Source organism: Phytophthora sojae (genome assembly GCF_000149755.1).
Source record: "Phytophthora sojae unplaced genomic scaffold PHYSOscaffold_8, whole genome shotgun sequence".
Classification (NCBI taxonomy): domain Eukaryota; phylum Oomycota; class Peronosporomycetes; order Peronosporales; family Peronosporaceae; genus Phytophthora; species Phytophthora sojae.
This window is the reverse complement of record NW_009258122.1, coordinates 2,682,043-2,704,951: the sequence shown is the minus strand read 5'-3', so window position 1 is coordinate 2,704,951 and position 22,909 is coordinate 2,682,043. Positions and strand designations below refer to the sequence as shown.

The following is a 22,909-nucleotide window of genomic DNA, read 5'->3' as shown; positions in this document are numbered from 1 at the left end:
TGTGATTCAGTAGTGGGTCAATGGATGTCTTCACCACTCTGACCAACAACCCGCACATGATGGATTGTGACTCCCGCAAAAAGTTGCAGTCGTTGAAGTCGCGGCATACAAACCGCGAGTGATTTCGGTCACTTTGAAGAGTGATGGTCCCTCGGTATCGAACTTTCCTTGCGCCATTCTTCAATCCGCACTGGTGCCGCCATGGCGTCAACTACCACGATCGTCGACCCGCAGAGCCACTGCAGCGGCAACGCCGAGCTCTACCGCGTACGTCTCAGTGCTAGCATAGCAGGCAGAGGTGTGTGTACTGACGTCTCTTGACCTGGCAGGACGCGGACGGCGTGCGTTGGAGCTTCATGCTCAATCTGACGGACATATCCTACGGCACCTACGGGTAAGAGACGACGGCCTTGTAGTGCGCTATACAGTGTGGAGACTCACGTGTGTGTGTGTGTGCCCATCGACAGCAACAACAAGTTCTACATGGGGCAGCTCATCGTGGATCGCGCGCGCTTCGTGGTCTTCCGCAAGTGGGGCCGCGTGGGCGCCAAGACCCCGCAGTCCAAGACGGAGTACTACAGCTCCGTGGAGGCGGCCGAGAAGGCCTTCCAGAAGGTCTTCCGGGCTAAGAGCGGCAACAAGTGGCCGCTCGCGGAGCCCTTTGTGCGCAAGAAAGGCAAATACTTCCTCGTCGGTGAGCTTCTAGGCGTCTCAAAATGGCGGGCTAGCTACCGACGGTTGACCGACGTGATGTGATGTGACAATGCTACATTGTAGAGCTGGATGACGGCGAGCCAGAAGCAGCTAGTGCCGATGCTGCGCAGAAGGTGGGAGATAAAGAGGAGGAAGTGGTCTCCAAGCTCCCGGAGGAGGTGCAGTACATCATCCAGGTGAGAATGCTTTTCAGTTCTTAGCCGCCGCCTTTAACTCTAATGGCAATTATCCTTTTGTGGCAGCTTATCTGCGACCCAGAGGTGGTGATGCGAGAGATGGTCAGCTTGAATGTAGACTTGAATCGCTTTCCACTTGGTAAGTGGTAGCCAAAGGTCCATGAACCCGTGTTTGGGTCTCTGCTGAGGACTGATGAAGTATTTTGCAGGCAAGCTGTCGAAGGCGCAGATTTCGCAGGGATACGATATTCTACAGCGCATCTCGACCACCCTGGAGGAATTGGAAGAGCTCACGAAGACACCTGCTCCACCGCCAAAGACGACGAAAGCCGGCGCGAAAAGCAGACGAAAGGCAAAGGCGAAGGCAAAGGGCCCAGCTGCAGCGGCAACTAAAAGCGCAGCAAGCTGTCGTGACGATCTCAAGTCGCTATCGAGTGAATTCTACTCGCTAATTCCGCACGACTTTGGTCGTTCCCTGCCGCCAGTCATCGCCAATATGACGGACCTCAAGGTAAAACTTGAGCTGCTGGAGGTGCTGTCGAACCTGGAAATCTCGCAGATGCTGCAGAAGCAGGAAGCTGAGAAGCCAAAAGGTCCAGCTATTCACCCGCTCGATCTTCACTATGACATGCTGACCACGAACATGGAACCTCTGGACAAGAGCGGCAAGGAGTACAAGATCATTGAAAAGTATGCTGTAAATCTGTCACGGTTGGTGGTGTGCATTTGTTGACTAACAACTTTTTCGGTTTGCTGACTTAGGTTTATCACGAAGACGAACGGTGGAAGCAAACTCAATATAAACACGGTTCTCAAGATCGCCCGTCCCGACGAAGAGAGCCACAAGGGCGTCCTGGGATCGCTGGACAACCACAAGGTGCGTATCTCTTGGGATCTTCCGGGAATGATGTATGAAGTTCTGACTTAGACGTGGCTTCATGTCCTAGTTGCTATGGCACGGCTCCCGGCTATCGAACTTTGTTGGCATTCTGTCTCAAGGACTGCGAATCGCGCCGCCCGAGGCCCCCAAGAACGGATACCAGTTCGGCAAAGGGGTAATATGCATGCAAACATGTACATTGAAACAGTTTATGGTGGTGACGTTTCGCATTCACACGCTATTAGCTTTACTTCGCAGATGCTCTAGCGAAGTCGGCGAACTATTGCTGCGCGTCAACTCGAAACCCAACCGTATGTGTGCCTTGCTGAGGGCTAACAAGAAGTGATGCCGGCAGTTCTGAACAATATTGCTTATGTTTGCGGTTGTGCCGTAGGCGGTGCTTCTGCTTGCTGATGTCGCTCTGGGCAAGCCGTACAAAACGCCGAATGGTGAGTTCCTGGATTACAGCATGGTGAAGGACCAGCGCGGGTGCGACAGCACGCACGGCCTAGGCCGAATGGCGCCTTCGGAGGACGAGTACGAGACTCTACCGGATGGTATCGTGGTTCCGGCGGGTACGCTGAAGCCCGTGGCTGGTGACCAGTACTTGCTGTACAACGAGTTCATCGTGTACCGTCGCGAACAAGTCCAGCTACGCTATCTCGTGGCTCTGGACTTCCAAAACGTGGCTTGTGCCTGGTGAGTTGAAGCGCACCTCCATGCAAGAGGCCTGTCACCACGCAGCGGGTCAAGGTCGCGCAGCTATTACTTTATGAGGTCAACTTCAAGTAGGAGAACATGTAGCTATGTCTTTGATATGGCTACAGTCATCCTCACGATTAATTGGTCAATATCTATTTCAACCAACCAGCGTTGCATCAGTTGACATGCAAATTGGCGGGAGCTCAGTTGCGATGCCGCCAACAACGCCGGCGAAGCGCGTGGACCCGCTCAGCGGCTGTGCCAGCTCTGCTGTGGTTTACCAGGTACATAGCGCTACTGATCCACTATAACTGATACGGAGGGTCTAACTACTCTTGCTTTTTTTCTGCTCGAGCAGGACGCCAATGGAGTCGCCTGGAGCTTCATGCTCAACTACACCAACATCTCGTTCGGGACATACGGGTGCGTGCTCGCAGCGATCGGTTGGTGATGGTGCAATAGCTCTGCAGTCATCACTAAGTGGAGGCTGACGATGCAGGAACAACAAGTTCTACATGGTGCAGCTGATCCAGGACGGATACCGATATATGGTCTTCCGCAAGTGGGGACGCGTCGGCGCCAAGAACCCGCAGGTGTGTAAAGTTGCAATGGGAACGATGCAGCATTGGTATTGACACTTTAAGGTTTGGTGATTGGGCAGCGAGCTTTGGAGCGCTACAACTCGTCGCTGGAGAAAGCGCAGGCCTCGTTCACCAAGAAGTTCCTGGACAAGAGCGGCAACGAGTGGCCGCTGACTGGGCCTTTCGAGAGAGTGGAAGGCAAATACGTGCTCGTTGGTGCGTGGCAGAACTGGTTTACCCGTGTCAAAATGTGGACTTATTGCTGGTCATCGTGTGTGCATGAATTTGATGAACCGTAGAGCTTGACGATGAAGTGCCTGAAGAAGAGGCGGACGAGAGCGAAGTCGAGCAGGAAGAGGAGGTGCTGTCGGCTTTGCACGAGACTGTTCAAGATGTCTTGAAGGTACGTCACCTGTATGTCGATGACACATAATACTGAATTCGGTAAGCGCCCTGACCTGTTGCGTCTTCAGCTTATCTGTGATGCCGACCTGATTGCACGAGAAGTAGCAGACATGAACCTTGACTTGAAGCGGCTACCTCTAGGTTCGTGACGGCTTCATGGGGCCCTGTGAAAGCTATTTGTTCTCACTACATGTACTCATGTTTTTCAACCAGGCAAACTATCGAAAGCCCAAATTTCCCAGGGATACACTTTGCTACAGCAGCTTTCTGAGGCCCTCAAGGAGATTGAAGAGCTGAATAAGGCTGTCGAGGACAAGAAGGACGCGCCTGCGCAGAAACGAGCTGGGACTCGTCGCTCCACTCGCGTGAAGCGAACGGCAAACCCGAATGCCGCCCAAATTCGTCGCTTAAAGAACAGCTTGAAGACCCTCACGAGCGATTTCTACACGCTGATCCCGCATGACTTCGGAAGAAACTTGCCGCCCCCGATTGATTCCATGGACGAGGTGAAACTCAAGATCGACTTGCTAGAAGTACTGGCGAATATCGAGATCTCGCAAAAGTTGCAGGCGGAGAAGAAGAAGAACGCAAAGAAGAAATCTGGCACGGACGAGTCGAAGTTGAACTCCCTTGATGTGCAGTACAATCTGCTCAATGTCAAAATGGAGCCTCTGCCTGAATCGACCGAAGAGTACAAGATCATTGAAAGGTACGGCGTTATGAGAAAAAGTTGCGGCGTTTTTGTGTTATACTAACACCGAATGGTACAGATACGTGGAAACTACGCACGCCCCAACTCACGTGCAGTATAAGCTGCGCATCAAGTCAATTCTCAAGATTTCTCGGCCGGATGAAGAGAAAATCAAAGACGTTTTCCAGTCTGTGGACAACCACAAGGTTCGTTTGATATTGCTTAGTTGCAAGCAACTTTATGCGGGTGATCTCACGACTGCCGTTTCGCACAGCTGCTGTGGCACGGGTCCCGACTGTCGAACGTTGTCGGTATTCTGTCCAAGGGACTTCGTGTGGCTCCACCCGAGGCGCCTAACAACGGATACATGTTCGGCAAAGGCGTACGTGTTTCTTTCGTGGGAAGTCATGGATGGATTCATGAGGCTTACTGTCGATGACTTGTTGCTTGCCTCACGTAGATCTACTTTGCTGACTCGGTGTCCAAGTCAGCCAACTACTGCTGGACAACACCCCAGAACCCGAAGGTGTGTGCCATCATTTACTCCAGTGAGATGACTTCGTATCGTACAAAGAGGCTAATAGACGCCATCATAGGGCGTTTTGATTCTTGCTGAAGTGGCTCTGGGAACTCCCTACAAGGCCGAGGAAGCGGAAGACCTGACGTACACCAGTCTGAAGAAGACCAAGGGATGCGACAGCACCCACGGCGTGGGGCGCATGGCTGCCCCCGAGGAGGACTACGAGACCATGTACGTTACTCTCCCTTGTACTCGGTTGTGGAACTCTTGTCCTGGTTGCTGACGTATTTTACCATGAGGGCTGCAGGGACGACGGCGTGGTGGTCCCCGTCGGTGAGTTCATGCCGTCGGATGGCAACGGATCGCTGCTCTACAACGAGTTCATCGTGTACCGCCAGGAGCAAGTCAAGCTGCGCTATCTGGTCAACCTCGACTTCCTCTACGAAGAGGAGGACGAGGCATAGAGGAACGTGAATCGCGACGTCGGCGCAAAGGTGCGAGGATAGAGGACAACGCACTAATACGTGACGATATGTGCACATTGAAGTTGCGATTAATCGCTGTGAATGATGATCACCGTCACACCATACAAAATCCAAGTGAAAAATGTCACTAAAGCGAAACTCCAGTTGAAGTTGATGAGTGTTGGTCCTTCACGCGTTGCCCTTCAGCTCACTCACTGTTCAATTCGCATCATCCATGACGTCCACTGCCTCCATCGTCGACCCGCAGAGCAACTGCACCCCCTACGCCGAACTCTATCGCGTAAGTACGCCACACCGCCCCTATGCAGGGGCTAAGGCTGCAAAACACTAACACTGCTTGCATGACGCAGGACGCGGATGGGGTGCGCTGGAGCTTTATGCTCAACCTGACGGACATCTCCTACGGCACCTACGGGTAAGAGACGGCCTTGCACTGCGCTGTATAATACAGTGTGGAGGCTTACGGGTGTCCCCATTGGCAGCAACAACAAGTTCTACATGGGACAGCTCATTGTCGACCGCGGGCGGTTCGTGGTCTACCGCAAGTGGGGCCGCGTGGGCGCCAAGACTCCGCAGTCCAAGACGGAGTACTACAGCTTCTTGGAGGTGGCGCAGGAGTCCTTCGCTAAGACCTTCCAGTCCAAGAGCGGGAACGCGTGGCCGCTCACGAAGCCGTTCACGCGCAAGAAAGGCAAATACTTCCTCGTCGGTAAGCCCCTATCTGATAGTTTCTTCGAGCAATGCTGGATGTATCTTCATCGTTTCTCTATCAATTCCACGCACTGCAGAGCTGGACGATGGCGAACCGGAACCAGCCGATGCTGTTGCTGGTGATGAGAAGGTGGAGATGAAGGAGGAAGTGGCCTCCAAGCTCCCACAAGAGGTGCAGAAGATCGTCCAGGTAAGCGAGTCTAGCAGTTTTCGGTCATAGTTGAAATCTAATTATGCTCATTATCCGCCATGACAGCTCATCTGCGACCCGGATGTGGTGAAGCGGGAAATGGCGAGCTTGAACGTCGACTTGAAGCGCTTCCCACTCGGTAAGTGGCCTACCTGAAACCCAGTGAAGCAGTGTTCTGGCTAATTAACGAGAGTATTGTCATTTCTTGCAGGAAAACTGTCGAAGGCGCAGATTTCGCAGGGCTACAACATCCTGCAGCGCATTTCAACAACTCTCGAAACACTCGAAGAGATGGCGAAAGCTCCAGCAACGACGACGAAAGCCGGTGCCAAGGGGAGGCGAAAGGCCAAAGCCAAGGCAAAGGGGCCAGCAGCAGCCACCATCAAAAGCGTGGCCAGCCACCGCAAGGACCTGCAGACGCTGTCAAGCGAGTTCTACTCGCTCATCCCTCACGACTTCGGTCGTTCGTTGCCGCCGGTGATCGGGACGAACGAAGATCTCAAGGTGAAGCTCGACCTGCTGGAAGTGCTGTCGAACCTGGAGATCTCGCAGGCGCTGCAGAAGAAGGAAGCTGAGAAGCCGAAGGGTCCGACCGTCCACCCGCTCGACCTTCAGTACGGCATGCTGAACACGAACATGGAGCCTATGGACAAGAGCAGCAACGAGTACAAGCTCATCGAGAAGTTCATCGAAAAGACGGGCAGCGGGTGGAAGCTCAACATCAACACGATTCTCAAGATTGGACGCCCCGATGAAGAAGCCCACAAGGACGTCCTCGGATCGCTCGACAACCACAAGGTAACGGACGATACGAAGACTTGGTTGTCTTGATCGGGACGCTCTAAATGCTGACTATTCTGTGGTTTTGTTGATTGCAGTTGCTGTGGCACGGCTCCCGACTGTCAAACTTTGTTGGCATTCTGTCACAAGGACTGCGTATTGCCCCGGCCGAAGCTCCGTGCAATGGTTACTACTTTGGCAAAGGGGTAAGCACTACACGTACGCATGCAGCATTGCTTGAAGGGAAGCTCTAACGTTGACATCGTGTAACGTTAGTTGTACTTTGCGGATGTCTTGGCGAAGTCGGCGGCCTACTGCTGCGCGTCAAGTCGAAACCCAATCGTGAGTCCACGTTTGCTGCAGTATCTTGGGAATAAGGACACAAGAGTCTGACTGCAGTTGTTTCTTGTTGTGCAGGCGGTGCTTCTGCTTGCCGATGTCGGATTGGGGACGCCGTACAAGATCGCGAACGGCGAGTTTCTAGACTACAAGAAGGTCAAGGACCAGTACGGATGTGACAGCACGCACGGCCTCGGTCGAATGGCGCCGGCAGAAGACGAGTTCGAGACATTGCCAGACGGTGTGGTGGTTCCGGCAGGTACGCCGAAGCCTGTGAACGGCGGCGACCCGCACTTGCTCTACAACGAGTTCATCGTGTACCGCCGCGAACAAGTCCAGTTGCGCTACCTCGTGGCTCTAGATCTGCATTACGTGGGCTTCGGCTGGTAGCTTCTCGAGGCAGCGCTGGGAAGTGTAGCCCGAAGTGCCGCAGGGAAGTGTAGATAGCTGTTGGCCACTAGACATAAGCGCATAAATGCATATCGCGAGCGAGACACAGTAGCATGGTGTCCTGTCTTCTAACTTTATCCCTAATGTGCATCGCCGACTGCTTCGATAGCTCCAGGACACTACTATCGCCTACGCTCGAGTCGAGTCGAGCCAGGGGAGTGAGCGAGCTCTTTACCGTAAGCCGCTGAACCAAAAAGAGTGAACCACGACTGCGCGCAACAAAATACAAAAGCATCGGGGGGAGTGCATTCATCACACACGCACACCCCACTAGCTCTCGCGGTACACCTGCGTCACTAAATAGGCGATCACGTCCTGCGCGTAGCGGTCGATGTCGCCGTCCCCGTCGAAGCTGCGCTGCAGCTCCTCGCGACACTCGGCCAGCGGCAGGCTGAAGAGCTGGATGACCTTGTCTGCTAGTTCCTGGAAGTACCTGCACACCTGCTTCTCGCCCCGGATGAAGAACAGCGCCTGGATGCGGTTCGAGAAGAGCGGGTACTGCTTTGAGGCCAGCAGCTCGTTGTCCTCCTCGATGGTCGTGTCGTAGAGACTCAGCTGGTGGGTCATGAGGTCGCGCAGGTACTGCAGCGCGCGGATCTCGTTGTCAAACGAGATGGGCGGCGACGAGTGCGCGGGGCTCTTCATCTTCATGCTCGAGAACTCGTCCTCGGTGGCCACGATGAGGCGCGCGAAGCTGAAGCCTTCGCGCGTGTTGGCGTCCGAGTGCGAGCAGCTGAGCCGCGCGTCCATGGTGTAGATGCCGCTCTCGTGCAGGTACGCGCGCTTGTCGTAGAAGAGCTGTCCGTCCGCCTGGGAGAGCTGGAAGTCGATGAGCACCTCGTTCGGGTTGCGGCCGTCCTCCTCCGTGTTGTCCTCGACCGCGAAGCCGTAGTTGAGCAGGAAGCGGTGATTGCACTTCTTGCCGTACGAGTCGTAGACCTGCGCGCCCGTGCCGATGGTGCCGAGCGACGTAATGGTGAAGGCGTCGATGCTCTGGTCGAACGTCCAGCTCGTCTCGCGCGGCCGGTAGTGGTTGAGCATGTCGGCGAAGGGCACGAGCGCCGCCGTCTTGACGCCGTCGATCGTGAGCCCGAAGTTGCGGCTGCACACGATCATGCGCGCCCAGCTGAAGCGGTCCAGTGAGAAGCGCGCGAAGGCCGGGTCCACCCTGCAGATGACGTCGTAGTCCTTGCGGATGGCGGCCTTGCGCTCCTGGATCTGCTGGATGATGTACGAGCCCTTGAGCCAGCCGAGCTCCTCGTCCGACCAGAAGATGGGCATGTTGCTCAGCGTCGAGGGCAGCGTGCTGTAGTAGTTGCGGAAGAAGGACGTCTCGGCGCGCTCCATGTCCGTGAGCAGGAACATCATGAGGAAGATGTGCTTGGGCGCCACGAAGTCCACGTTGCGCGCCAGCAGCTTGCGCCCGATGTCCGTCTGCTTGCCCATTTCCACCGTGATGAGGCACTTCTTGGGGATCACCAGGATGCGCTCGCCCGGCGCCAGCACCTTGCGGCTGTGCACGCCGCGCACCTCGGGCGCGTACTCCTGCAGCGCCAGCTTCTTCGTGTCGGCGCCGTTGCCCTCGAGCCACTGGATCAACTCCTGCCCCACCACGTCCACGCCCTGCTCGCGTGTCAAGCCGTTGTGCTGCTGCGCGGTCGACTCCTTGGCGGCGACGGGCGCGCTCGGAGGCGCCGCGCCGCCCGCGGACGGCGGCGGAGGAGCGCTCATGACCAAGCGTATATATTACCTACGGCTGGGTCTGAGTGGCGGCTCCGCTTGGGTCTGGTAAGGATTCATTCACGCCACGTGATTGGCCGAAAAGACGCGAAATTAGACGGTCGCAAATGATTGCAGCCTCTTACTTTACCGTGAAAAATATATTTCAGGTAATACATTCCGGGCCTATCGTACCGCATATCGACATTGGGATCCTCGGCATCGACCTGAAGTGAGCTCCCCCGCTGCCTGCTCCGCCCTCTTCCTCCTGACGCCATGAGCGCGCAGTCCACGTTCACCCAAACGCCCGCGTACACGGCGCGCGTGTCCAGCCCGAAGGAGGTGGCGGCCGAGGAAGCGCTCGTCTACGAAGGTAAACAACTCTCGAGGCCGCGATCTTTGCTCCCCTCAGACACACAGAAGCGATTATACTCATTGAACGGCCAAGCTGACTGACTGACTGACTCGCTCGCTGTCTGTTTATCGGTCTGTCTGTACGGACATGGGCAGAGCTGAAGCGCACCGTGGCCCTGCTCGAGACGGCCGTGAAGACCAACGCCAAGGAGAAGCTCCCGCGCGTGCTGCGCGCCACCAGCAAGCTGCGCAAGACGCTGTCGGTGGCGCAGCTGCAGCAGGCCGTGGAGCAGCTGCTGCCCTCGCAGAACGCGTCCAAGCCCGCGCTGCTGGCGCTGCTGGCCAAGATCGACGCCAAGGCGCAGGCGGCCGCCGCTGACGCCCGTGCGGCTGCCGCGAAGGACCAGGATGTGGAGATGACGGACGCCTCGCCCGAGGCGGAGACGGCGGCGTCCCCCGCGACGGTGGTGCTGCCCGTCGTGGACCTCATTGAGGTGGAGATCTACCTGTTCCTGTACGTGCTGGCGGCGCTGGTCAAGTACAAGCTGGCGCAGGAGGCTCTGGACACGGTGGACAAGGCGGTGGCGCGCTGCCAGCAGTTCAACCGCCGCACGCTCGACCTGCTGCAGGCCAAGGTGTTCACGTACTACTCCAACATCCACGAGCAGTTCGGCCACGACCTCCCGGCCATCCGCGCCACGTTGCTGGGCGCGCACCGCACGTCGTGTCTGCGGTACGACGAGGCGGGCCAGGCCACGCTGATCAACCTGCTGCTGCGCAACTACCTCAAGGACAACCTGTACGAGCAGGCGTACAAGTTCGTGAGCAAGACGACGTTCCCCGAGACGGTGTCGAACAACCAGTTCGTGCGCTACCTGTACTACGTGGGCAAGATCCAGGCGGTGCAGCTCGAGTACACCGAGTCGTACACGAAGCTCATGCAGTCGATCCGCAAGGCCCCAGCCAACACGGCGTTCGGCTTCCGGCGCACAGTGTACAAGCTCGCGATTATCGTGCAGCTGCTCATGGGCGAGGTGCCCGAGCGCAACGTCTTCAACCAGGACGAGCTCCGCAAGGCGCTCGCGCCGTACCTGCAGCTCACCAACGTACGTGGTCGATGATGAGGTTTTCGACGGTAGTAGGTTGTGATCTGCCGGTGGTTAGTTGCTGACTCGCATTGTTGTGAATCTGTTGAACGTGTTCAGGCTGTTCGCGTGGGTAACCTGGAGGACTTCAACGTGGTTTTGGCGCAGCACGGACCAGTCTTCAAGGCGGACAACACGTACACGCTGATCCTTCGGTAAGCATGACGGGATCTGAGCTGTTTCACCATATTTCTTTTGTCTGATCGACCATTCTGTTGCTGTGTAGCCTGCGTCACAACGTCATCAAGACGGGTCTGCGCAAGATCAGCACCTCGTACTCGCGCATCCTGTTCACGGACATTTGCGAGAAGCTGGCGCTGGAGAACGCCCAGAACGCCGAGTTCGTGTGCGCCAAGGCGATCCGCGACGGTGTGATCGACGCAGTGATCGACCACGAGAACGGCTGGCTGCAGCTCAAGGAGACGGTGAACGTGTACACGACGAACGACCCGCAGACCGCCTTCCAGAGGCGCATTACCTTTTGCCTGGACGTGCACAACGAAGCTGTCAAGGCCATGCGCTACCCGCCGGATGCATACAAGAAGGACCTGGAGAGCGCGGAGGAGCGTCTCGAGCGCGAGAAGCAGGAGGAGGAGCTCGCCAAGGAAATCGAAGACGAGATGGACGAGGAGGGTCTGTAACCAGACGGCATCCTGGCTAGCATCTAGGTACCGCTCGCAAATGTGGCCGCAGGCTAAGTATTTTCAGTAATATGAGATAGAATCATAATGGTACCGATGCTTTTGTACGCGGAAGTTCTCGTCGTAGTGCGCGCGCTCTCGTGTCGACTGCACTGATGTTGAAGTGGATGGGTACAGTATGCATCCACTTCAACATGTACCATGTTGATGGTACAGTCATTTAGTGAAAGTTGAAGCTCGTCGGCAGGTCGGCGAGCATGGCGTCCAGGAACTCGGACAGCGTCAATTTGCGCAAGAACTGCTGCTCCTCGCTCTCTCCGTCGAGCACGGACCACAGCTTGGCCGTGAGGTGCTCGGTGTCCCCGATGCGCTGCAGCTCGGCCGTGATCTCGTCCGCTTCAGGGGGACACACGAGTCAACGGACGGATTCAGTTGACGAGGAGAGGGAGGTGTCCGCAGAAAGGAGCCGCAGGGTCCTCTCACCTGAGACGGTCTGACTGCCGTCGGTGTCACACAGGAGGAACTGGATGAGGTAGTAGAGCTGGTTGAGCTCGAGCCCGTGCGAGTCCAGCAGCGTGCGGACGTAGCAGCCCTTGAACTCCTCCCAGCTCACGCAGCCGTCCAAGTCGTTGTCGACCTCCCAGATCATCCACTGGACCTCGCTCTGCAGCAGTACCAGCGCGCGCGGCAGGCTCAGACCACCACCAAAAGACAGCAGTAACGCCACTTAGAGGACGCGCTCACGCACCTTGGACGACACGCGGTTGAGGCTCTTCATGCACGAGGCCAAGTCCGCGGCCGTAATGACGCCGGACGTGTCGCTGTTGCTCGTGACGACCCCCTTCTGCAGCTCCTTGATCTCGCGTCGCAGCTCCTCGATCGTCGAGGCGCTCGCCGCATTGCGGCCCCGTTCGCCCCCGCTCTTGCCCCTGCCTGCGACGGCCGCCGCACCGTCTGGTTCTTCGCTGGCGGCGAGCAGGTTCAGCTCGGCCACGAGCTGCTTCTTGTCCAGCGCCTCGGTCGGCGAAGGTTGCTGCAGCTCGTCCTCGGCCGGGCACGCGTCGGTCGTCGTCCCAGTCTTCGGCGTCGTAGTTGGTGGAGGCGATGCCGTCAGCGCGGTCAGCTCGGCCGTCTTCCTGGCAAGGCGCGCCTTGCGCTCGTGCTGCCGCAGGAAGCTGAACACGCGCAGCAGCTTGGCCGCGCTGTCCGCCGGCAGCACTTGGGCCGCGTGCGCCGCCGCCGGCTCGAGGCTCTGCTTGTCCATTCTCGCGTCGTTTGGCCGCGACGGCCCCAAAGAAACCGATCTTAGTCGATACGGATCGAGCGACCTGATTTGAAGGTATCCCCGCAACGGCGAGGCAAGTGAGGGCTCTTTCGGCGGCGGGGTGTCTGCGCGGTGCCGTGCCGTCGGCGCCAGCACTACTCGCGGCCTGCGGCACGCCACCGTCTGTCTAGCTGCTGGCGTACCTTGGGCTGCGGTCGGTCGGCGATGGTGTCGCAGGCATTAGTCCGCCGCGATTCCCCTTGGTCGGCATTGAATTCATGATTCGAGCTCCAGAGGAATGAGGCTCCGCCTGTCGGGGAGGCCAGCGGAGACTTGCCCCGCTGCTACAGTGGCATGAGTGAATTTGCATTAGCACTGCTCATTTAGCAGTAGCTGCAGCCATCGGCCAAAGTCGCCTTAGCAACGGCAGCGACGGGTAACTTGCCTGAGGCCAGGCACCACTTCAACTCGCGTGTAATTTTGTCTGCTTTTTTGTATGAGTCCGAAAAGTGCCCCTTGAAAAATGACCCCCGTGCGCGATTCTGCGCCGCTTGTTCCTCGAAGTTGCACCAGATGGACCGAGCTTCTCGCCATAAACTTGCAAAATATACAAACAATTTGTTAACTTACAACTCTGGTTGTAAACTTGCAGCAAAGAGCTCTCGGATCGACCCAGGCGACTGGCAAAACTTCCGTTGCCCTCTCGCTACTGTACAATACTAAGTACTGAATACTTCTATCAGGATTTTCAGGAAGTTACCAATCACTTCCCAGCTCAAGGCAAGCGATGCCGCTCGTTGGAATTAAGTCAGTTGTGCTTGCAAAACTACCCAAGAACTACTGGGAGATCGCTCGAAATTGCGCCGCTAGAAAAACGTCCCTAGCTAGCGAAAGTGCTGAAAAGTGGCCCAAAGGTGCTGAGATTCTCAACTCCGGGAGCATTTCTTACCGCGCTGATACCCACGTGCGAGCAAAACTTATGCATTTCGGTGTCGGTTACAGTGTATTTATCAGCTTTGTTTGTGTTTTATACTGTAAAAAACGCCGTCATTTGAGTTTACGCCGGTTCTCAGGAACGAGCCCGCAACGTTGCTGGTCTTTCGCCCATCCTCGCTGGGCTAAAGGGCACTTTTGGAAATGGAACAACAGGTGAGTCGCAGAGATGTGCGCTATGCAAATGAGCACCCGGCAGATTCGCTCGAGTCCGTGGCGAGCTTCCAGCGGCGGCGCGAGTCGCGCTGGCAAGCTGCTGCTGCTCGCGCTGTACGCGTCTCGCCTCGCGCGCCGGCCTTCCACATGGCTAACAGATCCCTGGCGGCGGGGGCGTGCGCTCGTTGGAGCCATGTGGCACATGTCTCCTGCAATGGGTTCGCTCCCATACAAAGCGCGAGTCTTTCGACCCGTGCCACTGTGGACTTCAAAAAAAAGAGCCGCGCTCGAGCCAAGGCCGGGAAGATGATCCAGGCTCTCGAGGGAACCGCATCAAGGCCCGCGCCACTGCGGCATTTGCCAGGAAACTGCAGCGTCGAGCGCGAACTCTCAGCCCTGCAGGGCCCCCGAGCAACAGAGCGAAACCTGGCTGGGACTAAGAAGTAGAGAGAGAGAGGCTCCCCTCGCTGTAACGGAACTTCCCACCCTGCCATTGCCGCCGCGGGCCGATCGACCGATCCATTTTCCGATTCGGCCGCCATGGTGTTCACCGAGATCTCGGCGCTGGTCCAGTCGCAGTGGCACGCGCTGCGCGGCGTGTTCGACGCCGAGGGCCACGAGCGCCGCGTGCAGCTCCGCCAGGAGAAGAAGCAGGCCAAGCAGCAGCGCAAGGCGGCCCGCCGAGCCGCGCGCGAGGCCCGCCGGGCGCAGCGCAAGCAGCGCCGCTCGCTGCTGTCCCCCACGGCCGTGGGCGAGCCGACGGACGACGAGGAGCGGCCAGAAACTAGCAGCAGCAACACTTCCAGCGACAGCAACAGTGCCAGTGCTGAGCAGCCCGAGGCCGGCAGCGGCCTGGCCTGGGCGCGCACGGCCGAAGCCCTGACGGGCGCAAATGATAGCGCGGGTTTTTTCAAATGTGAGCGACAGGCCACAAGGCCAGAACCTGTCGCGGCCGTGGCAGACGTGGCCACGTCGGCCGTGGCCAAGGCCGTCGGCGCCGACACCGACGCCGTGGCGCAGATTCCCGTGGAGCTGGCACTCGAGATCGAGGCGCAGCTCGAGCAGAAGCAGCGCGAGTTCTACGACTCGCTGGGCGGCTACAGCACCGTGGACGAGGAGGAGGACGAGCTGCACGAGCTGGTGCGGCGAGCCAGCGACGCCAAACTGCCCGCCAAGTGGACGGTCGTGGGCATCAAGAAGGCCGCGCAGACGGCCGAGAAGAAGACCTTCTTCAACGTGCCCGAGGCTCCAGAGCAGGAGGAGGAGGAGGCCGCTGATGCGTCCCCTGCTGCCTCCACTGGATCCGCCAAGAAGCCTCGGCCAAAGTCGCTCTCACGCTCCTCCGAGTTCGTCGAGACGGAGCCTGAAGACGACGGAGTGGATCTGAGGGACAGCGAGGCCTTCGACGGCTACAGCACCTTCGACGAGGCGGACGCGCAGGACCAGGACCTGTTCATCGCCGAGCACGAGTTCGACGGGGTCTGCGCGCCGCCGAGCTCGCCTCCTGCCCCTGAGACCGCTGTAGTTGAAGTTACAGAGACCAAGGTTGAGGCGGAGCAGGACGCGGGGATTGAGAGCGAGGAGAAGGCCGCTATCCGTACGACGGACAACAACGCGGAGTCCGGTGACTCGGAAGAACTTAAGCTTGAGACAAAGCAGCCACCAATGGACCACATGGAGGTGCTGGAGGCTGCCGAGCCACTTGATATCGAGAGTGAGCTGTCCGAAGAGGAACCGTCCGAGTCCGAGTCTGAAGAAGAGATGGAGGCTATCGAGGTCGTGGAGGAGGTGACGGAAGTTGAAGTGGATATGAACGAGGAGATCGCGGAGGTGGTGGAAGTCGTGGAGGAGGTGATCATTCATGAGGTCGAGGAGCCAGAGGAGGATATGTTTGGGCAGCAGACAAGTCTCCTGCCTGTGGCTTCGCAGTCGTCGGAGCCTGGCGTTTACTCGCCAGGATCGGTGGACGAGTACGCGTGCTCCATCTACGAGAGCCTCCGCGCACGAGAGCACCGGTATCACGTCACTGAGGACATTTTTGCCAAGCAGCAGAGCGTGCGGCCCAAGATGCGCGCTGTCCTGGTGGATTGGCTCGTGGAAGTGCACCAGCGCTTCGAGCTCGAGTCGCAGACGCTGTTCCTGACCGTCAACTACATCGACCGGTACCTTGCGCAAGTGCCTGTGAAGTCCCAGCGGTTCCAGCTCGTGGGCGTGGCGGCGTTGCTGATCGCGTCCAAGTTTGAGGAGATCTACCCGTGCGATATGGACGATCTGCTCTACATTTGCGAGCGGTCGTACTCCAAGGCTGACCTGGTCGACTGCGAGAGAGACCTGCTCAACGTCTACAAGTTCAACTTAGCGGTGCCGAGTGTAAGCAGCTTCCTGGGCTACTACTTGGAGTACTCTGAAGAAGAGGACGAGGTGATCGGCCAGCTGACCAGCTACTTCGCAGAGTGCTCGTTGCTGGACTTCGCCTTCGGCGCCAAGTACGAGCCTTCAGTCATTGCCTGCGCGTGCTTGCTCGCCGCATACTGCTACATCGAGAACCAAACGCCGGCCCTCGTGTGGAACTACCGCCTCGAAGAGCTCACGGGTTACGCAGTGGAGGCGATTGTTCCCTGTGCACAAGACCTGTGGTCAATTTTGATTGAGCCGAGCGATCTCGCCGCGATCGCGACGAAGTACAGCGCCAAGGAGTTCGGTGAGGTCGCACACTTGCCGCTCGAAGACCTCGAGGCGCTGCTGTACTGACTCCCGACTGCACCGAGTTTTGGTTGAGCGCTGCTGATGTCGTTATTGTACATATGTGCTTCGGCACCCCCTCCCTTTCAAGGGCTAGAACTAAGTATTTTTTCAAGTAATAAACCCCATCATGACAAACGTACAGAATGGAGAGTAATGAGCGGGGAATTGTTCTGCATTTACTGGTTCGGGCCGCTTGGTATCATCTTCATATTCGGTCAGTTCCCACGACGCGAAGAACTCCACGTGAATGGTTCTTCACAAGTCAGCGAGAGAGAAGCCGCAACTGACGGGCGAGATTCAAGGACACACAGCCTCCTCTCAGCGGATCATCGCCTGCCTAGAAACCGTTGCTTGCGGCTTCGCCAAAGAGTTCGTCGATAACTTCGTAGTTGATTCTTCGGCTCTTTAATTTCTGCTCAGCGTCACAAAGTGAAGTGGTGGATCAGACATTGGAATCGGAGATTTGGGAGTGTTGGACGAGAAGGTCCCTTACATAGATTGCGTGCTGGGCCGTATCCGGAGGTGGCGCGTTCACGTCGGGGGTTTTCTTTCTTCTCTTCTTCTTCGGGGCGTCGGGCGCTGACAAGCCAAGTAGCCGCTTTTGCTCCTGAAATACCAAACAAAATAAAAAAATCTCACGTTAGTGCATGCCAACAGGAATGCCAGTTTACAGATTGGGCGCACCTGCTCCTGGATAAAGTCCTTGTTCATCTTCTCCCACAGTAGCTTTTTCTTCTCCGCCTCCTCTCTTGTCAACAGTAATGAGTTGATTTCATCGTCATCCAAGTCCGAGAACGTATCCACAGCTTCCTCTGCGTCTCCTTTCTCGTCGTCACCCTCATTCTCCGCCACTTTGTCCTCGTCTTCTGGGTCCTCCGCATCCTCTTCTTCCTCTTCCTGTACCTCGTCACTTGACCTTGTTCTCCTCCTCTTCTCATGTCCATTACTGCTATCCGCGAAGTCACGTGACCTTCGTCTTCTTGTCAGGGGGGAGCCTTCCTCATCGTCTGCTGATGTTGTAGGACTCGTGCTGTGCTCTGTTTCACCGTTAACATCCTCCTCCTGCTCTTTCGCCGCGGCGCGACTAGGCTTCGCTGCCGAACTATCCTCCTCGAGGGCCATGGTAAGGTCCCGCTCGATCGTTTTGTAGAAATTCGCCTCCTCACGCTTGCGCATAATGTAGCGCGCCGATTTCTTCCGCACGCGAAGCAGAACCTCCTGCGCCGCCAGGCGACTCGCGCGGTTAACAATCTGGTCGTTGGCGTTGTCAAACCCGTAGTCAATCTCTTCGTCGTCGTCCTCGCCGTCGTCGCCTTTGTCAGCGACGGCGCCTTTCGTTCCTACAATCGCTCCATCGCTCCCAAGAAGCGCCTCGGACTGTTTCTTCTTGTAGTAGGCGTCGCCGCTCAGGAAGCGGGACATCTCCTCGTCCTTCATGCGCTGCGCCTTCTTGTTGAGCATGCCCTTGGCCAAGGCGCCGCCTCCGTCTTCGTCATCGTCGTCTTCGTCGCTCTCGTCCTCTGACTCGTCTCGCCGTCCTCTGGTCAACCGCTTGCGCGCCTTCTGTTCCAGCGGCAGCTTCTCCGACTCGATGAGCAGCATCTCCATGACCTCCTTCTCGCGGTGGCGCTGGAAACTGGGCGGGTCGCACTCCACGCGCGACATCTCGAGCTTGCCGACCTGGTCGTACGTGAGCTGCGCCGTCGGGGTGAGCGAGAACTCGTACAGGCGCTGCTTGAGCGTGCGCTCGCCGATGTTGACGACGTCCATGACGTCGTGCAGGCTGCACATGACCGACTGCGAGCGCGCGGCGATGAGCAGCGCGGCGCCGCAGATGCCCGAGGGGCGGCGGCCCGTCTCGATCCAGTCGCGCTTCATGGTGGCCACGAGCCGCAGCGCCGTGGTGGCGATGCTGTGCGTCTTGCCGGCGAAGTTGAGCTGCGAGGCGAAGCGGTGGATGTAGAGCGACGGGTCGATGAGCGGCAGGTGGATCTGCAGCAGCTTGCAGAACTTGAGAAACACGCCGCCCAGCACGTAGACGTTGATCTGCAGCTTGTCCGAGAAGTCGATGAGCAGGTGCGGCGAGCGCTCGCGGCGGCACACGATGTAGAGGCAGGCGGCGATGACCGTCTGCGTCTTGCGGCCGTGCGTGAAGTTGCGCTGCAGCGCCAGCGCGAAGAGGCGGAAGGCCGAGTCCACGTAGTGGTCGCCCAGGCGCAGCATGCCCGCGATCTGGCGGATCTTCTTCTTGCCGTTGGCCAGCGTGTTGGCGCGCGACTCGAGCCCGTAGTTGCGCCCGGAGGTGCCGATGTTGCCGTACGACTTGGAGGCCGTGGCCGATACGAACTGCCCCACGACCGAGTGCGCGCCGCCGCCCGACTCCTGGAACTCGATGGACGACACGATGTTGTTCTCCTCGAGGATGGTGCCGCAGCTCACGCACACGGCCTCGCCGCTCACGTCCACCACGTCGATCTCCGTGCACGAGCACGTGGGGCAGATGCCGCTGGCCATGGCTGCGCGCGCGCGAGGAGAGAGGAGAGGAGTGAGGTCTGCTGCTGCCTGCTGGTGGTGAACAATTTATTCCGCCAGACCACACCAATCAAATCGCGCGGCGGCGGTCGGTGCCGCTCTGTGTACGTCTCGCGACGTCGTGGCTGCTGTCACACCCTCTACTGGGTCGGGCCGTACTGTGTAAAAGATGTGACAAGTAGCTGCTGGCTGCTGCCACACTGCGTGGTGTCTGCCACACCGGCCAGTCGCTCGTGCTCCTGCGCCGCACATCTTGAGGCCGAGAAGCGAAGCTGCCAGCCCCGCCACTGCCCGCGCCCCGCCGCGCCCCGCCCGCCTGAACGACCGACCGCAGCCATGGCCACGCCCAACTTCCACGCGCCCAACCAGGAGATGCCGCCGCCAGGCGGCTTCAAGCCCGTCAAGTTCGTCAAGAACGGCCCGGCCACGCGCGGACCACCGGGATGGTCGCTCTTCCTCGGCACGTTCCTCGTCACGTCCTTCGGCTACTACCTCGTGGGCCAGCACAACAAGCACCACCGCGAGGTGGCGCGCGAGGAGCGCGAGAACCGCATCGCGCTGCTGCCGTTCCTGCAGGCGGAGGCCGACGTCGAGTACCTCGAGCAGGAGAAGCACATCTTGGAGAAGGAGCGCCAGGTCATGAAGAACGTGCCTGGCTGGGTGGCCGGCCAGTCGCCCTTCCACTCGGACCGCTACCAGGCGCCGCTCTGGGCCCAGAAGAAGTAAGCACAGCAGCAGCCGCCCACGAGCCGAGAGGAGACAGAAACTGTAACAAGACCATGTCAAGGAAATACACTCGTGCACTCGCTCGCTCGAGGCCAAATTGTCACCTTGTGTGTGTGGCCATGAAATATCTATCTGCGAGCTGCACAGTCAGGTGTCTCTGTGTGTGTGTTTTGATAAGACGTTTCTTGCTTTCGACCGCTTATCGTCTTACATTCACGCAAGACTGCAGCAACAAGAAGCTGGGCTCACAGACCCTCGTCCATCTCGTCTTCGATTTCCTTGGCGAGCTCCTCCTCCTGCTTCTCGCGCTCGAGACGCTCCTCCGCGCTCTCCAGGTCCTTCTTGTATGCATCCGGCGGGTAGCGCATGGCCTTGACAGCTTCGTTGTGCACGTCCAGGCAAAAGGTAATGCGCCTCTGGAAGGCGGTCTGCGGGTCGTTCGTCGTGTACACGTTCACCGTCTCCTTGAGCTGCAGCCAGCCGTTCTCGTGGTCGATCACTGCGTCGATCACACCGTCGCGGATCGCCTTGGCGCACACGAACTCGGCGTTCTGGGCGTTCTCCAGCGCCAGCTTCTCGCAAATGTCCGTGAACAGGATGCGCGAGTACGAGGTGCTGATCTTGCGCAGACCCGTCTTGATGACGTTGTGACGCAGGCTACACAGCAACAGAATGGTCGATCAGACAAAAGAAATATGGTGAAACAGCTCAGATCCCGTCATGCTTACCGAAGGATCAGCGTGTACGTGTTGTCCGCCTTGAAGACTGGTCCGTGCTGCGCCAAAACCACGTTGAAGTCCTCCAGGTTACCCACGCGAACAGCCTGAACACGTTCAACAGATTCACAACAATGCGAGTCAGCAACTAACCACCGGCAGATCACAACCTACTACCGTCGAAAACCTCATCATCGACCACGTACGTTGGTGAGCTGCAGGTACGGCGCGAGCGCCTTGCGGAGCTCGTCCTGGTTGAAGACGTTGCGCTCGGGCACCTCGCCCATGAGCAGCTGCACGATAATCGCGAGCTTGTACACTGTGCGCCGGAAGCCGAACGCCGTGTTGGCTGGGGCCTTGCGGATCGACTGCATGAGCTTCGTGTACGACTCGGTGTACTCGAGCTGCACCGCCTGGATCTTGCCCACGTAGTACAGGTAGCGCACGAACTGGTTGTTCGACACCGTCTCGGGGAACGTCGTCTTGCTCACGAACTTGTACGCCTGCTCGTACAGGTTGTCCTTGAGGTAGTTGCGCAGCAGCAGGTTGATCAGCGTGGCCTGGCCCGCCTCGTCGTACCGCAGACACGACGTGCGGTGCGCGCCCAGCAACGTGGCGCGGATGGCCGGGAGGTCGTGGCCGAACTGCTCGTGGATGTTGGAGTAGTACGTGAACACCTTGGCCTGCAGCAGGTCGAGCGTGCGGCGGTTGAACTGCTGGCAGCGCGCCACCGCCTTGTCCACCGTGTCCAGAGCCTCCTGCGCCAGCTTGTACTTGACCAGCGCCGCCAGCACGTACAGGAACAGGTAGATCTCCACCTCAATGAGGTCCACGACGGGCAGCACCACCGTCGCGGGGGACGCCGCCGTCTCCGCCTCGGGCGAGGCGTCCGTCATCTCCACATCCTGGTCCTTCGCGGCAGCCGCACGGGCGTCAGCGGCGGCCGCCTGCGCCTTGGCGTCGATCTTGGCCAGCAGCGCCAGCAGCGCGGGCTTGGACGCGTTCTGCGAGGGCAGCAGCTGCTCCACGGCCTGCTGCAGCTGCGCCACCGACAGCGTCTTGCGCAGCTTGCTGGTGGCGCGCAGCACGCGCGGGAGCTTCTCCTTGGCGTTGGTCTTCACGGCCGTCTCGAGCAGGGCCACGGTGCGCTTCAGCTCTGCCCATGTCCGTACAGACAGACCGATAAACAGACAGCGAGCGAGTCAGTCAGTCAGTCAGCTTGGCCGTTCAATGAGTATAATCGCTTCTGTGTGTCTGAGGGGAGCAAAGATCGCGGCCTCGAGAGTTGTTTACCTTCGTAGACGAGCGCTTCCTCGGCCGCCACCTCCTTCGGGCTGGACACGCGCGCCGTGTACGCGGGCGTTTGGGTGAACGTGGACTGCGCGCTCATGGCGTCAGGAGGAAGAGGGCGGAGCAGGCAGCGGGGGAGCTCACTTCAGGTCGATGCCGAGGATCCCAATGTCGATATGCGGTACGATAGGCCCGGAATGTATTACCTGAAATATATTTTTCACGGTAAAGTAAGAGGCTGCAATCATTTGCGACCGTCTAATTTCGCGTCTTTTCGGCCAATCATGTGCCGCGCGGAGTCTTAATGCAGAACTGTTGACCAACTTCCTGCTTTGTTTGAGCATCTCCACCGCTGGGAGTAAAATTGGAGGTCTCAAGAGAGCGATATTAATAGTTCGTGCTTTTCGAGATTATACTTTCCAAAGCACCAATTCGTTTCCGTACTGTACCGTCACCCTGGGGACATCAACTCCTTCCCACGGCCATTTCAGACACCTCGACCTACAGCCCGTGGTGCAAATACGACGAGGACGACTTGCGCGATGCAAGATGGACGCAACGTCCAAGTTGATCTGGTAATATTGACCAGCTGACGGCGATGATACTTCGAGCAAAAGCCTTGACTTGTGCTGCAGCTGCGTGTGATGGATCGCCTGAACTGTCAAATTCCGTCTGCATCAGGATATTTCAGCCCGCTTCAGGTTGCTGTGAGGACGGTCATCGTGGCCAGGTGGTGTGTCATGCCGTCGACAGCCTGCTGACGCCATGTGTGTGTGTCTGAATTGAGAGATAAAGGACGAGAAGAAACCTCACAACGGTGTCCTGAGTTGCGGCATGCGTAGTTTCCTCGCCACCCCCGACAGAAGCTTGCAGTGCTGTCGTCGCCGCCACTACGTTGGCAGCACAACGTCTCCGCCGCTGTCAACTCACACCACGCACTCGACGCGATTGCGGAGCGGAAGCTGGTGGCTCGCCTCATAACACGCCCACGGCGAAGCCTTTCC

The 22,909-nt window shown here is 58.2% G+C and overlaps 9 protein-coding genes across 9 annotated transcripts; 5 read left to right on the top strand and 4 right to left on the bottom strand.

The window, feature by feature from the left end:
* Positions 1 to 201: 201 nt before the first annotated feature.
* PHYSODRAFT_520913 (hypothetical protein) lies at positions 202 to 5,133 on the top strand (the record flags this gene model as incomplete). The annotated part of the gene is made up of 18 exons (XM_009535626.1): positions 202 to 267; positions 330 to 394; positions 468 to 694; positions 778 to 890; positions 957 to 1,029; positions 1,100 to 1,580; positions 1,653 to 1,767; positions 1,838 to 1,945; positions 2,165 to 2,434; positions 2,831 to 2,895; positions 2,972 to 3,065; positions 3,134 to 3,269; positions 3,353 to 3,460; positions 3,687 to 4,167; positions 4,229 to 4,355; positions 4,424 to 4,537; positions 4,746 to 4,900; positions 4,977 to 5,133. 18 exons carry the CDS (start codon positions 202 to 204, stop codon positions 5,131 to 5,133), a joined length of 2,955 nt encoding a protein of 984 aa, XP_009533921.1.
* A 235-nt stretch (positions 5,134 to 5,368) lies between these two features.
* On the top strand, positions 5,369 to 7,564 carry PHYSODRAFT_337921 (hypothetical protein; the record flags this gene model as incomplete). Its single annotated transcript, XM_009535625.1, has 9 exons — positions 5,369 to 5,434; positions 5,505 to 5,569; positions 5,637 to 5,863; positions 5,943 to 6,055; positions 6,122 to 6,194; positions 6,267 to 6,853; positions 6,934 to 7,041; positions 7,112 to 7,177; positions 7,253 to 7,564. 9 exons carry the CDS (start codon positions 5,369 to 5,371, stop codon positions 7,562 to 7,564), a joined length of 1,617 nt encoding a protein of 538 aa, XP_009533920.1.
* A 330-nt stretch (positions 7,565 to 7,894) lies between these two features.
* Positions 7,895 to 9,380, bottom strand: PHYSODRAFT_361758 (hypothetical protein; the record flags this gene model as incomplete). The annotated part of the gene is made up of 1 exon (XM_009535624.1): positions 7,895 to 9,380. Exon 1 carries the CDS (start codon positions 9,353 to 9,355, stop codon positions 7,895 to 7,897), a length of 1,461 nt encoding a protein of 486 aa, XP_009533919.1. The 5' UTR covers positions 9,356 to 9,380.
* A 763-nt stretch (positions 9,381 to 10,143) lies between these two features.
* PHYSODRAFT_371796 (hypothetical protein) lies at positions 10,144 to 11,471 on the top strand (the record flags this gene model as incomplete). The annotated part of the gene is made up of 3 exons (XM_009535623.1): positions 10,144 to 10,803; positions 10,903 to 10,997; positions 11,069 to 11,471. Coding segments are annotated over 3 exons (1,158 nt in total), but the record flags the coding sequence as incomplete, so codon positions are not given.
* A 232-nt stretch (positions 11,472 to 11,703) lies between these two features.
* On the bottom strand, positions 11,704 to 12,747 carry PHYSODRAFT_519275 (hypothetical protein; the record flags this gene model as incomplete). The annotated part of the gene is made up of 4 exons (XM_009535622.1): positions 11,704 to 11,879; positions 11,967 to 12,147; positions 12,232 to 12,373; positions 12,542 to 12,747. The coding sequence occupies 4 exons, from the start codon at positions 12,745 to 12,747 to the stop codon at positions 11,704 to 11,706; spliced, it is 705 nt and encodes a 234-aa protein (XP_009533917.1).
* A 3,036-nt stretch (positions 12,748 to 15,783) lies between these two features.
* On the top strand, positions 15,784 to 16,746 carry PHYSODRAFT_563917 (hypothetical protein; the record flags this gene model as incomplete). Its single annotated transcript, XM_009535621.1, has 1 exon — positions 15,784 to 16,746. The coding sequence occupies one exon, from the start codon at positions 15,784 to 15,786 to the stop codon at positions 16,645 to 16,647; it is 864 nt and encodes a 287-aa protein (XP_009533916.1). The 3' UTR covers positions 16,648 to 16,746.
* Positions 16,747 to 16,978: 232 nt separating this feature from the next.
* Positions 16,979 to 19,155, bottom strand: PHYSODRAFT_347658 (hypothetical protein; the record flags this gene model as incomplete). The annotated part of the gene is made up of 3 exons (XM_009535620.1): positions 16,979 to 17,053; positions 17,135 to 17,248; positions 17,326 to 19,155. 3 exons carry the CDS (start codon positions 19,153 to 19,155, stop codon positions 16,979 to 16,981), a joined length of 2,019 nt encoding a protein of 672 aa, XP_009533915.1.
* Positions 19,156 to 19,439: 284 nt separating this feature from the next.
* On the top strand, positions 19,440 to 20,074 carry PHYSODRAFT_287246 (hypothetical protein). Its single transcript, XM_009535619.1, has one exon. The coding sequence runs from the start codon at positions 19,510 to 19,512 to the stop codon at positions 19,897 to 19,899; it is 390 nt and encodes a 129-aa protein (XP_009533914.1). The 5' UTR covers positions 19,440 to 19,509; the 3' UTR covers positions 19,900 to 20,074.
* On the bottom strand, positions 20,072 to 22,005 carry PHYSODRAFT_361753 (hypothetical protein; the record flags this gene model as incomplete). The annotated part of the gene is made up of 4 exons (XM_009535618.1): positions 20,072 to 20,556; positions 20,628 to 20,722; positions 20,822 to 21,771; positions 21,909 to 22,005. 4 exons carry the CDS (start codon positions 22,003 to 22,005, stop codon positions 20,145 to 20,147), a joined length of 1,554 nt encoding a protein of 517 aa, XP_009533913.1. The 3' UTR covers positions 20,072 to 20,144.
* Between the last annotated feature and the right edge of the window lie 904 nt (positions 22,006 to 22,909).

Excerpts from the sequence above, each read along its gene's own strand:
- PHYSODRAFT_287246 (XM_009535619.1), top strand. The coding sequence starts at position 19,510 with ATGGCCACGCCCAACTTCCACGCGCCCAACCAGGAGATGCCGCCGCCA.